The 21,197-nt window shown below is 42.4% G+C and overlaps 1 protein-coding gene across 1 annotated transcript in view; it reads left to right on the forward strand.

The window, feature by feature from the left end:
- LOC129696261 (gamma-glutamyl hydrolase-like) overlaps positions 1-20,589 on the forward strand; it is a 59,073-nt gene extending 38,484 nt beyond the window's left edge. Inside the window, exons 6-9 of the mRNA XM_055633988.1 lie at positions 14,981-15,087; positions 17,838-17,931; positions 19,691-19,828; positions 19,981-20,589. Of these exons, the coding sequence (XP_055489963.1) occupies positions 14,981-15,087; positions 17,838-17,931; positions 19,691-19,828; positions 19,981-20,102 (461 nt within the window). The 3' untranslated portion in view covers positions 20,103-20,589. The remainder of the gene's footprint in view (positions 1-14,980; positions 15,088-17,837; positions 17,932-19,690; positions 19,829-19,980) is intronic.
- The last annotated feature ends 608 nt before the right edge of the window (positions 20,590-21,197 follow it).

The raw sequence follows: 21,197 nt of genomic DNA on the forward strand, positions 1-21,197 counted from the left end.
AGAAGAGAAGGCCCCTTAAAAGAGAATTTTTCAAATCTGTATTCGGAGATGTAGATCTATCCGCGTCATGAACTGAAATCAGCAATCTTTACGGTACCGTTGCATCACATGATCACATCATATTAGACTTATTTTTAATAGATCTTTACTCACCACAATAATAAAGACAATAATTCTAACACTTCTGTACATTTTTGGTTTTGATCTTGTAAGGGATTGGTCTTCAAAATATGGCCCGCGGGACACATTAGGCCCAGTGACCAGGCGATTTTTCGAGCTCAGATTCGTGTCCGGGAAGGAAGGCGACGGCTGTTACCCGTTATGTCCCTCGAATTGTCGAGACATCATAAGGAAAGACCACAAGCCCGCCGTGAAGAAGGGTGCAATCAAAGATTATATAACTCTGCTCCATAATCTTTGGTCGTAATGGGACGGCTGCGCGTTATAATGTGCTATCGTTCCACTCTCCCTCTCCCTCTTCCCCCCTTCTCCCTCCTCCCTCTCCCCTTCTCCCTCTCCCTCTCCCCTTCTCCCTCTCCCCGTGGTACTCACACAACTTAATAAAATGTTCACATTTTGAAAATGGGACTTTGTCTCTGCAGAACAATGGTGGTCACTCCTATCATCCCAGTAATGATAGACAGTACAGGTGGTTAGATCTAGACTGGAATGAGAGAAAAATCAAGAGATCAGTGAAGAAGAGGAGACTGTTGAGAAAACAGTGGAGAAAGGCTACAGTTGATGAGAGAGAGGGAATTAATACAATACAATATAATATTTATTACATGTCATTTGAACCTCAGTGAGGCTCAAACGAAACTCCGTTTCCACAGCCATACAAAGAAAGACAATTCCTACAAGACATACAAACAATTCAATTTACACAAACATCCATCACAGTGAATCTCCTCCTCACTGTGATGGAAGGCAAAGTATTTTCTTTAATGTTTTGCAAGCAGAGTTAAGAAATCGGTTTGCAATATTAAGGAGGGCAGAACACCTTAGGAAGAAGAGTGAAAAAGGAGAAAGTCAGGTCAGCATTTTATAGCGATTTGTTTATATTTGTCAAAAGAATGTTTAGTCAGGAAAAAAGTGGAAAGCTCAAAGCTTCAAAGGAAGAGAGGAATATTTGAAAGGGACATACTCGGAGCCAGAAAAGAAAAGGGTGTAATGTATTCATACATATTCATGTATATGTCAATGAATTGGTGTTCAATATAAGCAGGGAATGTTGGGTAATAAATCTCTCTCGTGATCCGGGCAACCAGCGTGTAAGTTGCTATTCAGATTCAGATTCAGATTCAATTTTAATTGTCATTGTCAGTGTACAGTACAGAGACAACGAAATGCATTTAGCATCTCCCTGGAAGAGCGACATAGCAAACGATTTGAATAAATAATAGTAAGTGTCCGGGGGGGAGGGTGGTGATTGGCAGTCACCGAGGTACGTTGTTGAGTAGAGTGACAGCCGCCGGAAAGAAGCTGTTCCTCGACCTGCTGGTTCGGCAACGGAGAGACCTGTAGCGCCTCCCGGATGGTAGGAGGGTAAACAGTCCATGGTTGGGGTGAGAGCAGTCCTTGGCGATGCTGAGCGCCCTCCGCAGACAGCGCTTGCTTTGGACAGACTCAATGGAGGGGAGCGAGGAACCGGTGATGCGTTGGGCAATTTTCACCACCCTCTGCAATGCCTTCCGGTCGGAGACAGAGCAGTTGCCATACCATACTGTGATGCAGTTGGTAAGGATGCTCTCGATGGTGCAGCGGTAGAAGTTCACCAGGATCTGAGGAGACAGATGGACCTTCTTCAGTCTCCTCAGGAAGAAGAGACGCTGATGAGCCTTCTTGATCAGAGTAGAGGTATTGTGGGTCCAAGAGAGGTCATCGGAGATGTTGACTCCCAGGAACCTGAAGCTAGAAACACGTTCCACCTCCGTCCCGTTAATGTGGATGGGGGTGTGCGTGCCGCCTCTGGACTTCCTGAAGTCTACAATGAGCTCCTTGGTCTTCTTGGAGTTAAGGGCCAGGTTGTTGTCAGCGCACCATGCTGCTAAGTGCTGGCCCTCCTCCCTGTAGGCCAGCTCATCGTTGTTGCTGATGAGGCCAATCACCGTTGTATCATCTGCATACTTGATGATGGTGTTAGTACCATGTACAGGTGTGCAGTCATAGGTGAAGAGGGAGTAGAGGAGGGGGCTCAGCACACAGCCCTGTGGAACGCCAGTGTTCAGGGTGAGGGTTGAAGAGGTGTGCTTGTCTAACCTCACAGACTGGGGTCTGTTGGTTAGAAAGTCCAGTATCCAGTTGCAGAGGGTGGGGTCGATGCCCAGGTTACCGAGTTTGGTGATCAGTTTTGATGGTATAATGGTGTTGAATGCTGAGCTGTAATCGATGAACAGCATTCTTACGTAAGTGTCTCTGTTGTCGAGGTGGGAGAGGGCGGAGTGAAGTGCCGTTGAGATGGCATCCTCCGTACTCCTGTTCTTGCGGTAGGCAAACTATTCATTCTGCTGTCTGGAATATAACAAAATTGGTGACGAGGATGGGATAGAGTTTGTGAACTCATCCTTTAAATACAGTGCATGACTGTTTTGTAACATGCAGTATTGTTTAACATTTTAAATAGTAAATACGGGGTTGTGTCGCAGTTGTTTGCGAGCTGGACACGATAGGCCGCAAATCCTTCTATGCAGGGGACTGTAGTTTAAAACAGCAGCTGGACAAATCGTCGCGAGTTTGTCAGGCTATCCCTATATTGTGTATATATGGCAAGATGCTGTCCTTGGGATTGTATAAGATTTTTTTTTGTCGAGTTCCTCAAGCTGAATAGCCTTTGTACAGGTACACAAAATTGCTGGAGAAACTCAGCGGGTGCAGCAGCATCTATGGAGCGAAGAAAATAGGCGACGTTTCGGGCCGAAACCTTTCTTCAGACTGATCTGATTCAGCCTTTGTACAGCTAAGTTTTAGGTGAATTGTTACACCAGAATGGACAGGAAATCGGCGTTTTTGAACGGACTTTAAAAAAAAGAGAACAACACGATGGCAGTGTCCACGGGCTTCATCGGAAACCTTGGCAATTTTGACAAGAGTAGAGAGCTGTTCAGCTCATATTTGGAGAGAGCAAACATGTTTTTCACAGCAAACAACATAATGGAGATTAGTGGTGAAGGAGAGATAGTGACTGAAACAAATAAGGCCGTTTGCGAATGCATGAAAGTGATTCTGCTCACGGAGATCACTCCTGAAGTGTACAGCACACTTGTGAACCTACTTGTGCCCATAAAGTTAAAAAAAGTGCCATTCAATGACACGTTGAAGAAGTTGGAGGCGCACTTCAACCCAAAGCCTCTGGAAATTGCAGCAAGCTATAAATTTGGCACTAGAAACCAGAAGCAGAATGAGACAATCAATGAGCACATGTTGCCTTGAAAAACGTAACTTTGCACTGCTACTTTGGAACCTTTCTCGGTCGCTCACTATGCGACAGTTTTGTTTGTGGTCTAGTGGATGAACAAATTCAGTCCAAACTCATGAACACTCCAGACCTTACATTCGATAAAGCATGCAAGATTGCTACCACAATGGAGATGGCATCAAAGAACGCTTGCGAGTTTTGTCCACCATGGACTGCAGTGGTCATTTACAGTCACAAGGCAGTGCCTATGGCTAAACCAAGAGGCGTTAAATCAAAACTAAAGCATGGCGGGGAGCTGAGTTCAGCCAGATATTATCGTTGCAACGGTAATCACTCATCCCATCAAAATGGCCAATGCTATAACTGCCAGAAGAAAGGCCATATTCCCTCAGCATGTCGGGCCAAGCTTAAAACAGGAAAGCAACAATCTGCGGGAATTAAGCGACAACACCACAGAGGAGTTCACAACTTGGAGATGAACCCGAATGGAAATAAACTAGGGTTGTACATCATTTATGCAACCAACATCGATAAGCCTACAATCAGCCAGGGCAAGGGCTTTCGAACTAAGTTATTGATAAATGAACAGTTAATCGATATGTGTATTGACACGGCAGCGATTGTTCGGTCATGAGCAGAGACCTGTATGAAACAAAGTTCCCACAGATACCATTGTTTGAGAGTAAGGTCAAGCTGAGAACCTACTTGGGCAAATTTTTGATGACATGTGGACAAATGAACTGTAAAGTTCAGAATGATGGTCAGTCAGTAACACTGCCCATCATAGTGGCCAGCTACAGAAATAAACCAAGCCTCCTTGGAAAGGATTGGCTGAGTAGAATAGAACTAGACTGGAAGAACATTTTCAGCGTCGATTTGTCCAAATCACGTCTTGAAAACGTCATAAGCAAACATGCAAACATTTTTGCTGACAGTTACATGGGAATAACAGGGTACTCTGCACACATTCGACTTAAGCAAGATGTGAAACCTGTGTATTGTCGATCAAGACCTGTACCATATGCACTAAAGCAACAAATGGAGGAAGAATTGGAATGGTTATAACGGAATGGAGTACTCATGAAATCAGACCAGAGTAACGTGGCAACGCCAATTGTGGCCGTACCCAAGGACGACAGAACTGTTCGACTATGTAGTGACAAAGTCACAATCAGCCAAGCCGTTGAAGATGAACAATATCCGTTACCAACCTTGCAAATCTTCACTAAACTGGATTTGTCTCACGCTTACGCCCAACTCAATATTGATAAGGAAAGTCAGCAGTACTTGACTATCAACACAGATAAGGGCTTATATTCATATACAAAGCTGCCCTATGGTGTGAAATCCTCCTTGAAAATGTTCCAGTCTGTCAACGACAAAATGTTACAAAGCATTCCGTGTGTGTGCAACCAGGATGACCTACTGATATATACACAGAGAGCATGGTAGAACATCTGGAAATCCTTGAGCAAGTTCTCACACGACTGAACTGCCACAATGTCAAACTGCGACAAAATAAATGTGCATTTGCGCAGTCAGAGGTGGTCTACCTTGGACTCAAAGTAGATGCCAACGGACTTTGCCCTGTGAAGGCGAAAGTTGAAGCAATAATGAATTCCAGGATTTTCGGGCTGCTTGGAGCATACAAGCATGATCTGGCACCAGATCCAAGCAGCTAAGAAGGACAAAAGAGACCTACATGTGATCTTCCTCCATCTGGCCAATGCATTTGGTTCAGTTCCCCATGAACTCCTTTGGGAATCTTTTGCCTTTTTCCATGTACCAGAGCTCATCACCACACTGGTCAAGAGCTATTTCCAAGACCTGCAGCTGTGCTTCACAACAGCTGACTTCAGTACAACATGGCAGCGCTTGGAAGTAGGCATCATGGCAGGCTGCACAGTCTCACCCTTGGCCTTTACAATGGCCATGGAAGTCATCATCAGGGCCTCAAAATGGGTGGTGGGCGGTGAACGAACAAGGGCTGGGCTCCGTCTGCCACCCATCAGGGCATACATGGACGACATGACAACACTAACCACTACTGCAGCATGCACCAAGCGGCTACTTGGAAAGCTGCAGGAGAACATCAAGTGGGCCCGAATGAAAATTAAACCAAGTAAATCTCGAAGCATTTCCATAGTCAAGGGGGTGCTTAGAGACACAAGGTTCTGTATCGGTGACGACCCAATACCAACAGTGTCTGAACAGCCAGTTAAAAGCCTGGGCAGATGGTACAACGCAAGTCTCAAGGACAAAGAGCAGGTGCAACAACTAAGGCAAGAAATTGTCAACGGCCTGAAGAACATCAATCAGACCCTACTGCCTGGGAAACTGAAGCTCTGGTGCCTACAGTTTGGACTCCTTCCTCGGACGATGTGGCCACTGACCGTTTATGAAGCCCCAATAACAACTGTGGAGAAGATGGAGCGAACCATAACTTCATACGCGAAGAAATGGCTCGGGGTCCCACGATGTCTAACTAACATCGGCCTATATGGCAAAGGGGTCCTGGAACTACCTCTCACTAGTCTAACAGAGGAATACAAGTGTTCTAAAGTAAGGCTTCAGATGACACTGAGGGACTCTAGAGACAAGACTATCAGTGCTGTTGCGCCACCCCTAGTAACTGGCCGGAAGTGGACACCATCTGATGCAGTACAGCAAGCTTCATCAGCCCTGAGGCACAAAGACATCGTGGGGCAAGTCCAGCAGGGAAGAGGAGGCTTTGGCCTTACGACAAGTAAACCAACTTGGCGAAAGGCCACAACATCAGAGCGGAGGACATTGGTGGTCGAGGAGGTGCGGCGACAGGAGGAGGCCGCAAGAAGTGCAAAGGCGGTCTCTCTTGCCAAACAGGGGCAATGGATGCAGTGGGAAGGTGTGGAGCGGAGGAAGATCAGCTGGAAAGAACTATGGGAAATGGAAGCAAGCAAGATCAGCTTCATCATCAGAGCGACATGATGTGCTTCCAACACCAAAGAACCTCCAGCAGTGGTACGGCGAGGATCCAACCTGTGCCCTCTGCCCAACTCCAGCAACCCTGAAACACATCATGGTAGGCTGCAAGACCAGCCTCACGCAAGGGAGATACACGTGGCGGCATAATCAGGTACTAAAAAGCCTGGCATCAGCCCTTGAGAACAACCAACTCCTTGCCTCCGAGAGCAAGCAACCCCCCCCGCCTAAGGGCAACAACCTTTGTCCGAGAAGGACAGAAAACATCTAAACATCCTTCCACCAGATCAGAAGAAGGAAACCTATGCAGGGCCCGTGACTGGAGGATGCTGGCGGACATCGGCCGGCAACTAGTTTTTCCACCTGAAATTGCTTCCACCAACCTCAGGCCAGACTTGGTGTTCTGGTCCCCTTCACAGAAGACTGCTTACATCATAGAGCTCACAGTTCCATGGGAGAACTGTGTTGAGGAGGCCTATGAGCGTAAGAAGCTGCGCTACGCAGAGCTTGCAGCAGAGGCAACGCAGCGGGGCTGGAACACCAAAGTCTATCCAGTTGAAGTGGGATGCAGAGGATTTGTTGCGTCATCTACAATCAGACTGCTGAAGGAGCTTGGAATCCACGGTCAGGCTCTGCGGAAGACCATAAGATCACTCTCAGAGGCGGCTGAAAGAAGCAGCCGGTGGATTTGGCTCAAGCGGAAAGACCCATGCTGGGCCCCAAGTACGTCAGGGTGAATCTTTGGGATGGTTTGACACGGGACACGCGCTGAGGGCTGATCATCCTGCAGCGGGCCGCCCTTGTGGAGGGTGTATAGTGTTAAAAGGCCGAAACACCCAGTGATGCAAGGGTACACTACTGATGATGTGTCCTGTGCCCAACTATCCTGAAGGTTACACAGGCCAAGATATGTGTATCACCCCCCCGCCCCCCACCGATGTTGAGCGTCTACCACTCTCAACAACCAACGGATGTCGTGAAATGCTCCCCACTTATTGGCACAAGGGACTTTTAACATCTAGTCCTGTGTATTTAATTCCAAAACCCAACAATGTGTCAGAGCTACGATCATTCCTTGGGATGGTGCAGTTCTATGCACGATTCCTTCCAGATTTAGCAACTGTGCTAAAGCCACTACATCATCTGCTACAAAAAGATGTGAAATGGAAGTGGGGAAAGGAACAGCAATGTGCATATGACATCTGCAAGGAAAACTTGACAAGTGACAAACTCCTTGTTCACTAAGATACGACACGTGGGATAAAACTTGCTTGTGATGCTTCAAGTTATGGTGTAGGTGCAGTGATCTCCCATGTAATGAATGACGGACAGGAAAAGCCTATTGCTTTTGCATCCCGCACCCTATCACCGAGTGAGCGTAATCATGCACAGATAGAAAAGGAAGCACTCAGCATCGTGTTCGGAATCAAGATATTCCATCAGTTTCTTCTCGGCAGACCATTCACCCTAGTGACTGATCATGAGCCACTACTAGTGATACTTGGTCCCAAGTCAGCTATACCTTCCATGGCGGCATCAAGGATCCAACGCTGGGCAATTTTGCTGTCCCAGTATGACTACAAGGTTGAGTACAGAAGCTCCAAGTGCAACGCAGTTGCAGATTCGTTGTTCCGGTTGCCCCATGAGAACTCTGACGTGGGAATGAGAACTCAATCTACACACTGCAAGTTCTAGATGAAGACTTTCTAGTGACTGCAACAGAAATTGCAGCAGGATCAGAGAAAGACACTGTGCTGAAGTGGGTCTATGTACAGACATTGAATGGTTGGACTGAAATCGATAGTGGATTCTGAACTCAGTTCTGAACTCAGAGCTGAAGCCTTTCCCTAATTGAAGCCATGAATTACATGTGAGCAGGGATGCATTAAGTGGGGTTACAGAGTGGTTGTGCCAGAGTCTTTGAGAAACAAAATTATGAATGAAATTCATGCCGAACATCCTGGCATAGTAAGCATGAAATCAATTGCCAGAAGTTTTGTGTATTGGCCTGGTATTGACAGTGAAGTCGAGTCACTGGTGAGCAAATGTAGCATCTGGCAAAATTATCGGAGTAAATTACCAAAACACCACTGCAACCCTGGTCAAGGCCAAGTAGACCTTTTCAGAGAGTTCATGTAGATTTTTGTGAAAAGGGTAATGATCACTTTCTGGTACTAATAGATAGTCATTCCAAATGGATTCAGGTTAAGCATATGGGATCAAGCACTCCTACTGAGTGTACCATAAATGAGTTGAGATCAATTTTTGTATGCCATGGTTTTCCAGAAGAACTTGTTTCTGATTACGGGCCTCAGTTTTGTTCAGAACGGTTACATAGAAACATAGAAAATAGGTGCAGGAGGAGGCCATTCGGCCCTTCGAGCCAGCACCACCATTCATTGTGATCATGGCTGATCGTCCCCAATCAATAACCCGTGCCTGCCATCTCCCCATATCCCTCGATTCCACTAGCCCCTAGAGCTCTATCTAACTCGCTTAAATCCATCCAGTGACTTGGCCTCCACTGTCCTCTATGGCAGGGAATTCCACAAATTCACAACTCTCTGGGTGAAAATGTTTTTTCTCACCTCAGTCTTAAATGGCTTCCCCTTTATTCTACGACTGTGGCCCCTGGTTCTGGACTCGCCCAACATTGGGAACATTTTTCCTGCATCTAGCTTGTCCAGTCCTTTTATAATTTTATATGTTTCTATAAGATCTCCCCCTTATCCTTCTAAACTCCAATGAATACAAGCCTAGGCTTTTCAATCAAAGAGTTCATGCAGCGGACTGGTGTAAAACACACACTTGTTCCCCCATACCATCCAGCCTCCAACGGGGCGGCGGAAAGGTATGATAGAGTTGTCAAAGATGCTCTCAAGAAACAAGTTTTGCAGGGTAGTTCAAAGCTCAGCATTAAACATCGTTTGGCTAGTTTCTTGCTGAAGTACAGAACCACAACACGCAACAACAGGTTACTCACCTGCAGAACTGTTGATGAAGAGAAGGCTAAGAATACTCCTAAGTCTAGTTCAACCCAATTTGGCCTTGAGAGTTGAGCAAAAACAGTTAAGTCAAAAACGCCATTTTGACTCTCACAAAAAGGAGAAGTACTTCAAGCCAGATGAGCAGGTTTGTGTTCTCCGTCCTCCCAACAATTCCAGTCAAGACAAATAGGATGGTGGGAAAATAGTGGAAGTGTGTGGAACAAAAAGATAGGATCAAAAGTGTTCATGTTGATCAAATGATTCCAGCCAAAGATAAACTAAAAACTGAGCATGGTCCTAATCCCTGAGTTTTTATCTGAAAGTGAGTTGGAAGAGACCACTGTGATTGAAACACAAAGTTCAGTTAGTACAGATAAAGAAACAGATTCCTCTGGTCAAAGTCAGGGTACTACTTCTTCTTCTTCTATGTAGTGTTTTTTGGCGGTTGGCAAACAACTTTTTTGGTGCATTACCACCACCAACTGGCATGGAGTGTGGATCAAACAACACCATTACATATACTAATAAGCTGTATCCTTCTGAACAAATTGGTTACCCTAAGAAAAAGCAACAGGATTTGATAGCACTTATATGAACTCCCTTGCAAAATATCTATCAAATCAAATTGTACTCTTTCTTTTCTGAACTGCTCACTCATCCGTCCTCTCTCCTCCTCAACCTCTCACAATGTACAATGACATGCTCTATTGTCTCTTCTTGCCCACAGTATTCGCATCTGCCTGTATTATGCTTGCCTATTATAAAAAGTGTACTGTTCAGACCAGTGTGTACAAATCTAATTCTTCAAATTACTGTCTCCTCTTTTCTGTTTTTTCCTGCACATCTCATTTCTCCCACTTTCTTCTGAACTCTGTAGAACCACCGTCCTTTACGCTCTTCCTCCCATTGCTTTTGCCATCTTTCCTTCAGTCTTTGCTTAATAATGTCTTTGATTTCAGTTTTACCTATGTTAATACTTAAATCAATCTTACTTCTTTTTGTTACCTCTTTTGCTACCTTATCTGCCATTTCGTTTCCTCTAATGCCAATGTGTGCTGGTACCCATACAAATATGACTGTAAGCCCCATCATTTGAAAGTCAGGGTACTAAAACCAGGGAGCCAAACAAGCCTACAGTTGAGTCAACACCTAAACCTGTTGCACCTGTTACTGTTAGACGATCAGGCAGGATCCACAAACCAATAGTCAGATTGGGTTTGTAAGTTAAATAACTCACTGTATAAGTAAAACGAAAATGTGTAGATATGTAAAATAAATATATTATGTTTATCATTTAAGATTTCATAAATACTGGCTTAAATCAAGAATCACAACAACAAAATTGTAACTGAGTACTTAGATTAAATACTTAAAAAAAGAAGAGCAGTGTAATGTATTCATACATATTCATATATATGTTAATGAATTGGTGTTCAATATAAGCAGGGAATGTTAGGTAATAAATCTCTCTCTTGATCCAGGCAACCAGTGTGTAAATTGTTATTCATTCTGCCATCCGGAATATAACAAAGGGGTATTGATTTCCCTCCAGATATACCATCCTTAGGGGAGATAGAGTATATTAGATGTTTTGCCACCAAAGTGGAAGGAAGTGGAAGCCGTAATAAAGCGTGCAAAGGCTTCTTTGGCCCAAGGAGTCCATTACCGGCTATATAAAAGTGCACCTGATGTACTTAGATTCTTGTCAAGGCTTGTGCGTATAATTTTGGAGAAGCAGGTCACACCAAATGTTTGGCATAAAGCAGGGGGAATTTTCATCCCCAAGGAGAAAGAGTCTTCAGAGTTAAGTCAGTTTAGGCCTGTATGTCTCCCAAATGTAGAAGGTAAGATTTTCTTTAGCATAGTGGCACTGAGGCTGGCAAGTTATTTAGAAAGGAACTAGACCAAGTGCAGACCCGTTGGGTCTGTTCCCCCAAGCGGTTGTGGGGCGGAGGCAGCATGCAGCGTCACACACTAACTATCCCTCCCCCCCCCCCCCCCCGCACACACGCTAATTACCCCCTTGATATTATAATAATATTTTTAATTTTCTTCTTTTACCCCAGATACACCCCTTCTCCTAACGCATAGCCCCCAACTTGCAGTCACATCTAGAGGGGGGGGGGGGGGGGGGGGGGGGGGGGTAGAGAGTGAGGGCCGAGAGAGAAGGGGCAGAGGCAGAGGGAGAGAGAGAGAGAGAGAGACACAGAGAGAGGGGGCAAGAGGGATAGAGGGGTGGAGAGGAGGATAAGAGGGAGGGTGGGTGAGGGGGGAAAGGTGGGGGAGGAGGGGAGGAGAGAGCGAGGGTGAGAGTGAGGGGGTGCTGAGAGGGGGGTGAGGTGGGGAGCAGGGAGGGGGGGGAGAGGAGGGGGGGGGGAGAGGAGAGGAGAGGCGGGGGGAGGAGGAGGGGGGGGGGAGGAGGGGGGGGAGAGGGGGGGGAGGAGAGAGGGGGAGGAGGGGGATGAGGTGGGGGAGAGAGGAGAGGGAGAGGGGAGGAGGGGGGAGGAGGGGGGAGGAGGGGGGGGGGGAGGAGAGAGGGGGGGGGAGAGGAGGGGGGGGGGGAGAGGAGAGGGGGGGTGAGGAGAGGGGGGGGGGGAGAGGAGGGGGGGGAGAGGAGAGCGGGGGGGGGGGGGGGGGGGGGAGGGGGGGGAGGGGGAGGGAAAGGCGGGGTGAGAACCTAAAATACAGTTTAGAACCAAAAAAGACACATTCTGCAAGCATTGTAAAACCAAAAGAGACACTTTTTGCAAACATTTTAGAACCAATAGACACTTTTTGCAAACATTTTAGAACCAATAGACACATTCTGCAAGCGTTTTAGAACCAATAAGGCCACTTACGTTTGAGTAGACATGTGTTCAGTGTTATTCACAGTTCAGAGAAACGTGACCCTCTGCTTTCCTCCATCTTGACGAGACTATGAGGCACACCACTTCTTGGTTTTATAGTCCCTCCCCCCTGCCGCCAGCAGGGGCAGCAGAGAGAATGGGGAATTTTGTAAAATCATTAATATCTCTGTCATTTTTCATTGACGGGAAAAATCCTCGGCACACATACGGCGGAGGGGGGCTCTGAGTAAGGTGGCCAAAAATGACGGCTGTAGGTGTCGGCGTTCTCTCGGAAGTCGCAGCACAGATGGCCAAAACCGGTCAAGAACAGACTTTTAGTAATATATAGATAGGTTAATCGATACCACAGTGCAGAAAGCATGAATCGCAGATGTCAGAGGTTGCTTAGAACACATTAGTATAACATGGCAACAGATTCAGACAGCCAAGCTCGAGAAAAAATATTTGCATGTAATGTTTGTGAACCTGGCAAATGCGTTTGGATCTGTGCCACATAGTCTTATTTGGAGTGCTTTTGATTTCATTAGAGTTCCAGAATCGATAGTAAATTTAGTGAAAGCGTATTTCCAAGATGTCCGAATGTGTGTTAGTAAGCAGACTTGACGGCATCATATAGAGGCTAGAGATGGGCATTATGGCAGGGTGTACTATTTCCCAGTTAGTGTTTACAATGGCAATGGAGCTAGTGATTAGAGTATCACAGTGGGTCGTCAGTGGGGAGAGACGGCAGGACGGACTGTGCCTCAGTCCAATCAGTCTATATGGATGATATGATCTTGCTGACCCCAACAACAGCTTGTACAAGAAGGTTGTTAGAGAAGATAAATGATAATCTTAAATGTGCTAGATTAAGGATTAAGCCTAGTAAGTCACGGAGTATTTCTATGGCAAGAGAAAAGGTTTTATGTACATGAAGAAGAAATCCCGTCTATAATAGAGAAAGTTAAAGTTTGGGTAGGTGGTATAACAGGACGTTGGATGACACTGAACAGGTTCAGGAACTTGGAAACGATGTTACTGACTGGTTACAAAGGATAGAGAAGTCAGGGCTTCCAGGCAAGTTGAAGTTGTGGTCTATTTGCAGTTTGGTCTTTTCCCTAGGTTGATGTGACCATTGACAGTATATGAGATGCTAATTTCTAAGGTGGAAAGGTTAGAGAAATTGGATAGTTTATATAGTAGGAAATGGTTAAGACTTCCATGGTGTTTTAGTAATCTTTATATGGGGAAAGGCCATTGTCTAGCCTAACAGAGGAGTTTAAGTGTGCTAAAGTGAGGTTAGAGTTGCAATTATCAGGATACCTTAGTTAGTAATCTGGAGCCAAGTGTAACTAAAGAGAGGAAGTGGATCGCAAAGCAGGCTGTTGAAGAAGCACAAGCAGACCTAAGGCAAACAGACATTGTTGGTAGAATGCAGCAAGAGAAAGGAGGCTTAGGGCTCAGCACAGAAAAACCAGTGGAGTAAGGCAGGTCCAACAGAGAGGAGGAAAATGGTTGTGTAGTAGGTAGGTCATCAGGAGGAAAGCAGTGAGATGTGTAAGGGCAGCAGCTCAGGTTAAGCAGGGACAGTGGATGAGTTGGGAAAGTGTAGAAAAAGGAGGTTTAGCTGGAGGGACCTGTGGTACACGGAAGTGGGTCATGTAAGTTTCCTATAAGGGCTAGTTATGATGTGCTGCCATCATGGAAGAACCTCAAACAATGGGTAGGTGGGGACCCAGGTGGCAACGTCAGCCATATTTTGTCAGGATGTAGGACTAGTTTTTCCCAGTATCGGTATTCCTGACGGCATAACCAGGTATTGAAGTGCTGCAGCAATTGAGTGGAGGAGAGCACAAGTGAATTCAGTAGGCAGTTCTGGGATGCCAGAACCGACTGTTGAGCCTTCCCGAGGTGTCGTGGGCCTAACTCAACGAAACACTAATGAAGGGAGGTGCCTACTTGATAACCCCAATTATATGCTTGCATCTATAGGATTCGTTTTTTTAAAGAGCTAATTAGTATGTAGGTAGCTGTTTTTTTTGCATATGTTGTCATTTATTGTAAGTTGGTATATTTAGTTAGATAATACTTTGGCTTTGGGCTTGGTTTTCTTAGTAGAGCGCTTATCCTGGAGTTATAAAACAAGTACTTTGTGTTTTAATTGTAATCTGCAATACAGGGATTAGTGAAACATAGAAAAAAAAATTTACATAGAAATTAGGTGCAGGAGTAGGCCATTCGGCCCTTCGAGCCTGCACCACTATTCAATATGATCATGGCTGATCATCCAAGTGATAGTTTTATTTCTACTGCTTCTACAGAAATGTTTATTCTAATACTAATACTATAACATTTGTGTTCCCATGCTCCTCTGATATGATTTGAACTCCTGTCTCCATTTCTATGGCTCTAGATTATTCTAGTAATGTCATTAATTCCTTAATATAGGAATTGTATTTTGTTGCCATGTTTACAACTGGGCCAAAGTTCAATGTATTTGGCACAATGTACATTGTTGCATATTATTTTTATAACTGGTTTCTAAATCAAATATATTCTATAAGTTCCTTGTAGGTTAATATATGAAGCTTATGAATTAGGGCCTTCATTTTAGTTTTTACTTCCACTTAATTTTAAGAGGTATATAAAAGAAAATGCTTTTTCCCATCCTTTTTGTTCAGAAATGTTGGTTGAGGCAAAATATAAGACAAGCATGATCTCAGGATGACAAATGAATATTCCTAATAAAGTGATTGATGGAATATTTCAGCTCCTGTTATTTTGTTCAGATGCTTTTCACAGTCGAATGTTCAAACACTTTCCGAAAGATCTATTGCAATCATTGCAAATCAAACCACTGACAGGAAACTACCACAATTGGAGCATTTCTCGGAAGGTAGGATTTACCATTATTATACATAATATGCTTTGAGTAACAACATGATTTTTATACCGTTGATACATGGACCTAGGAAATTTTAGTGCTGTTACTTTATCTGCTATAATTCTCCATTGCATGTACAAATTTGATAGTGCTTCATGATCACAACAATGTAGTGCATTTCATGCTTAAACATTGCAAATAATTATATTACGTGTATCCTTGAAGTACTCAGCAGTTATGGCAGTCCTTGTGCATCGTTAATTTGCAATCCTATCACATAAATATATGCATTGTGTTGAATTAAAATAGTGTGCAGTGTGGGACTCTTTCAGGGAATCAGTGCTCAGTATCAGAACCTACCCTAGTTAAGTAAATCCATGATTATATGCAGATTATTGTTTGGAATTCAATTGGGAGAGACCACTTGCTGCTCAACAGGGCTGAAGTTTGCATCAAATAGGACCACAAAGTTTTACTCCACTGCTGTGAAAGCAGATTTTTTTGTTGTGGTGACTAGGAGAAAACTGACAGAAGATTGTCCCCACTGTCTGCCTGAGCTTTGGCGGCCTTACAGTGCTGGGCACCTGAGAGTGAAACAGACAGTCTTCCTTTCGCACTAACTACAGATCTAATGAGTTCCTTTAAATGGTTGTAAGAGGCTTTATGAGCTGTAGGATTTTGTGGCACACCATTTTGTTCATGACATTCCTTCCAGATTTGTTAAAGTCTGCCATATATTGGTGAATTTCGGGAATTCCCAGATAAAGGTGATGCTACCAAGGGCATTGTTTTTGTTCAGGTTGGACAGAAGAAATGTATTTGACATCTTAACTTAGAGAATTGAGAAATGCTTGTCACCTGATACTAAAGAGTGAACAACTAAAAAGATATTTATAGATTTGTGGTGAATAACCACGAGATAGAGATCTAGGGGGGTTCCGGAATCAAGGGATATGGGAAGAAGACAGGCACGGGTTACTGATTGTGGATGATCAGCCATGATCACAATGAATGGCTCTGCAGGCTTGAAGGGCCAAAATTACCACCTCCTGCACCTATTTTCTATGTTTTATGTTTAGTCTTTTAGAGTTTGCTTGGAGTTGTATTCCATGGACCAGTGTGTGAGTGTTAATGGAGCTTGCAGCACAGTTAAAAGACAAATTAGTAATCCTTCATTCTATTTTCCTAATTTAATTCAACCATAACCTCTGACATGTTGCACTGATCAGTCATTTGAGACTTGCATTCGTTATAACATTTTGGTAAAGAACACTACAAACTATCTTAAGATGGGATTCATTACAGACCCACAGATACTCCAGATGGCCCATCAATTTTGCATATGCATTTTAGTCCAGATATGACACGTTTATGGACTGTGTTCTTTGTTTCCATTGTAATCTTTTTAACATTACTCTTCTTACTCCATTATTCAGATTGTTTAAAAACAGAGCGTTTATGACTGTTCCAGCAACTGTAGATTAATAATGTGTAAATTGTATACGGTACTGCTACAAGTGATATAAAGTGAATGTGGAGTAATATCAAAAAATAAGTTGGACTTGAGCTGCATACGCTCAAAACTGTATGGTTCATTGGAAACCTTTAAAATAGCTGTCTGGTGTGTCCTTGCTATTATATTTATTATTATTCATCTATTTCTTCCCATATCATGAATCTCGCCGCTTGCAAAACTAAATCATCCAGATGAAAGCTTGTCTGTTCTTTTGGGATACAGTCTTGCTTTAAATAACCTGCTCATCACTGGTAATTCCAACAATTAAATCGAAAAGAAGAAGAAATAAGGACATAAAACCATAATAACATAGGAACTGGAATTGGCTACTTGCCTCCTTAAACCTGCTTTTCATTGAATATTATCATGGTATATCTGCCCAGATATCAACTTTTCTTCTGTCATGATTCCCATAGCTCAGAATTTCCTGGTCTTTCAAAAAGTGATCCACTTCCTCTTTAAAAACCCACCTCTCTCCCAGATGATCAAGCCTTCACCATGCTCCAGGATTGGTAATTGCAGAGATTCATCACCCTATGTGAAAAGAAGACTTTACACACCTCAGTTTTAAATGACCTTTCCTATTCTTGTAACTATGTCAGCTTGATCAAGCTTCTCTCATAAGTGGAAACAACTCAACATCTACCCTGTTGTTTAAGAAGGAACTGCAGATGCTGGAAAATCGAAGGTAGACAAAAATGTTGGAGAAAGCCAGCGGGCTTTGGAACTGAAACGTTTCGGCCCGAAACGTTGCCTATTTCCTTCGCTCCATAGGTGCTGCCACATCCATCCTGTTGTGTTCTCTCAAGATTACATATGTTTTAATAAGATTGTCCCTCATTATAGATCCAATTCCTTTAGCCACTCGTGATAGGATAACACATTCATCTCAAGATATATATATTTAAATTTACTGTTTTTCAGTTGATTTGCAGAGCTGTGCTTTGGCACATTATTTTAGTATTAATATTTGCTCATGTTCATTGTAAAATCAGAAATGCGCAATTTGAAACTTACAATTTAAATAATTATTTGAAAAATAACATTGTCCAATGACAAAGTGAAAAATGTTCAGTTTTTAATATAGTCAACGTCTATATTATTAATTGTTTAGTTTAACTATTTTGTATGATCATACAATTTGCATTTCTTACACAAAATCAATGTTCTAGCTACAATATAGATAATGAATGCAGAAAGATTTGTTATTTTTGTGTTTCTCAGAATTTGTTATGACATCTTTCAGAATTTTACAAACAATAAAAAATTAAGTAAGTTCTACAGAATCCTGAGTACAAATATGGACAGTAAGCAGAAAGAATTTGTGTCGACCATGGAAGGTAAATTAAAATCACTGCAGCAGATTTAAATAATTGAATAGAATTCTGGGGTGATATTCACATCCTCGTTGGGGGCTCAGCATGGGGGGTGGGGATGGGGCACCAGGAACAAAGGGGGACCATTGGGAACTAAATGGAATACTTTGTTGGCACCCCATATGTTGTGACTCCTTGCATACTTGTGTATGCAAAACATAGAATCTCACTGTGATTTGTCACATGTGATAATAAAGTATAATTCATTCGTAAAATAGAATTCATTCATTCTAATTATGCTTTTATAATTGTAAGGATCTGATTTATTAAAGCTGCAAAATGTTTGTGCCCATAGTAGTTAAGCCGAGAAAAAGCTGGTAAATTATTATTGCTGGCTGAGAAATATGATGATGCTCTCTTTTGTAGTTATAAGCTGCACATTCGGTTTCAAAGTTCATTTATTCTCTCAGATACACTTCTCTTTATGACTGTAATAAGCTAATGCAACTCATTATGTCACCAACAGACCATAACATATAAAGGTTTCTAATTTGAGTATTTTAAATATGTTTTAATTAATTTGTTGCATTGTTGTACGTTTTGGAACCACAGTTCCAAAGATATTAACTACCTAGGATTTATTTGTGTGGCAGGGTAACATCTGCTTGCAGTTTATGGCAATTTGTTGTAAATAAATTGACTGCTCAACGGTATTTAAACAAAATAATTTATTGTATATAAAGCAATTGGAATCTGACACCCACAGGCTGAGATGAAGTAATTCACCACACACCAGAACCAAACTTAGGTGTCCTAATATGTACCTCTTAGCTACATAAAAATCCAATAATCCGGCACCATAAGATGCCAGATTTTCTCGACTATTAGATATTACTGTAATTAAAACCTGACTTTTAATTTTTTTTTAGATGTGATACAATAATAAATAGACTGTCCAATGAATTCGGTGAGCTTCAAGCGCATGCAGGAAATGGGGCCTCAGTGAGTTTAAAGCAAGTGCAGGAAACAGGATTTAGCTGTGTTTAAAGGTAGAGTGGGAAACAGGGTTGCAAAATGGGAAGAGTATTGCAACTGGGGCACTGGTGAGTTCAAAGGAAGCATAGGAAATGGATCCCCAACTGAGGCAGGTATTAGACTATTAGATTTATTAGATTTCCAAAACAAGTAACGAGTGAATAATCAATATTTATTATTGACAACATTTTTATGAGCCACAAAATAATCTTAATAGTGTAGTCTATAGAACATAAATAGGTTTTCATGAAACGGGTCCATTGCTCACTGAAAGGAACAAAAATATGATTTTATGGATAACAGTTTGCCTGGATAAAATGAAATGTTTTTAAAAAAAATGATGACCAATTGACAGTTTTTAAGATTTTGTCATGTAAAAATGATGATTTTAGATCTTTCTATATGACAGTATATATATTGTGTGTGTTTGTAACATCCATAACTATTATCATCCAGTTTACATATTTTTGTATTACTTTCAAATGGATTTGACATTTCAATGAATGATAAAGGTGAGTTTGAAATGGCAGAATGTCCGAAAATCCCTCATAATTTACCTGTAAAGTAATTGTTACTGTTATGTGTACATGTACTTTCATGTTGAACTATATGATCATTTTTATCTTCGCAATTTTCATTCTTGGTTTAGGCACATTTTGCAACAAATAGGCTTTAAAAGTCATTTAATAGATGATTTTTTTTGTTGTGATTGTCTTCTTCAGCCTGATTACTTGATATATGAATGTAGCTTTCAGATATCCTATTTATGCAGTACAGTGGCACCCTGAGAGAAGTCCTTATGAGTGGAAATTAACTAAGGAAATCCCACATTCCTCTGAAGCAATTAAAGTCTCGTGGTATTTAGCTGATTTTTTTGTTAATGAAGGTATGCTTGGATTGTTTCCTGTATTTGGCTATTTTTTTTTCTAATTGATAAGATTTCTTTAGCTAGTAATGAAATATTTTTGTTCAGTTTATATATGCAAATATAAGAAATTATCAATAAAAAAAATTCTGAAAATGCATTTTGTTTTCTAGCACGGAAGAATTTCCATCAGTTTTCTAACAGGGAGGACGAAGTGAAAGCTTTGATTTATAATTATTCACCTGTTTACACTGGAGATATTTCTAACTTTGAACAGATTTATTTAATTGATTAGATTGAAATCAGGTGTAATTGTCTTAGTTAATAAATATAAATAAGCACGTTGTAGTTTTCCCTTTCTTGACCTATAAGTAGGGGAATCACCATTCATTGTAACGTAAGCATAATGATCTCGGGTAAATATCTCTAATTTTCACATGTGAAATAACTGGTACAATAATGTTGGTAAAGACAATCGTGGGAAAAGGAAGCTAAATCGCAAAAATTCTAGGCAATACTTCTTAGTAAGTGGTAAAGAATGTGAAATAGCCAAGAATTAATGAAGCATCTACATACAGATTTTTTCAAACTATGAAAAGCACCACTCACCCATAGCCCCCAACTGCACCTGTAAAGCTGACATACTAAATGAGAACACAATTCTTTATCTAAGAAAAAGATGTTGCTGGAGTCTGAGCAAAGAAAGATTACACCCTTGATGGGGGAAACAAATTGACAGAGGTACTACAAAGGGTAGCAATGCGTGAAGTGGATAAATCACCTGGTTACACCGATAGGATACATTACAGTTGCTGAAAGAAATAGGGGAGGAAACTGCAGAGGGGCTGCCACAATCTACCAATAACCTGCAAGTTTAGGGGAGATGATTGGGGACTAGAAATTTGGAAATGTTTCACCGCTGTTTGAAAAATGGTGATTGGGAAAAAACGAAAAATCTCAAGACAGGCTGGTTTAACTATGTTTGGAGGGAAAAATCTAGAGCCGAATTAGGAACTGCATGGACAAATTTGGTTTGATCAGAGCAAGCCCACAGAGATTTAAAAAAATACAAATCATGTCTAATTACCTTGAAATGTGTTGTAATGAAGCAGTAGTGGGTTGATGAGGGAAATATGATGATGTGGCACATATGGATTTCTAAAGGGCCTGTCCCACTTGGGTGTCATTTGCGCGTCATTGATTGATTGCCGTGTCATGACGCGTGTGTGATGGCGTATGCAGTAACACGCGGTGCCCTAGGATTTTGGAATGCTCAAAATCCACACGCGCCACCTGCGTGATGTATCCCTTGCGCACGTTGACGTACGTGTAGCGCGTGGTGATGCATGGTTACGCTCGGTGATGCACGAACATTGCCCATGCAAATTTA

This window comes from Leucoraja erinacea, chromosome 4, assembly GCF_028641065.1.
Source record: "Leucoraja erinacea ecotype New England chromosome 4, Leri_hhj_1, whole genome shotgun sequence".
Classification (NCBI taxonomy): Eukaryota; Metazoa; Chordata; class Chondrichthyes; order Rajiformes; family Rajidae; genus Leucoraja; species Leucoraja erinaceus.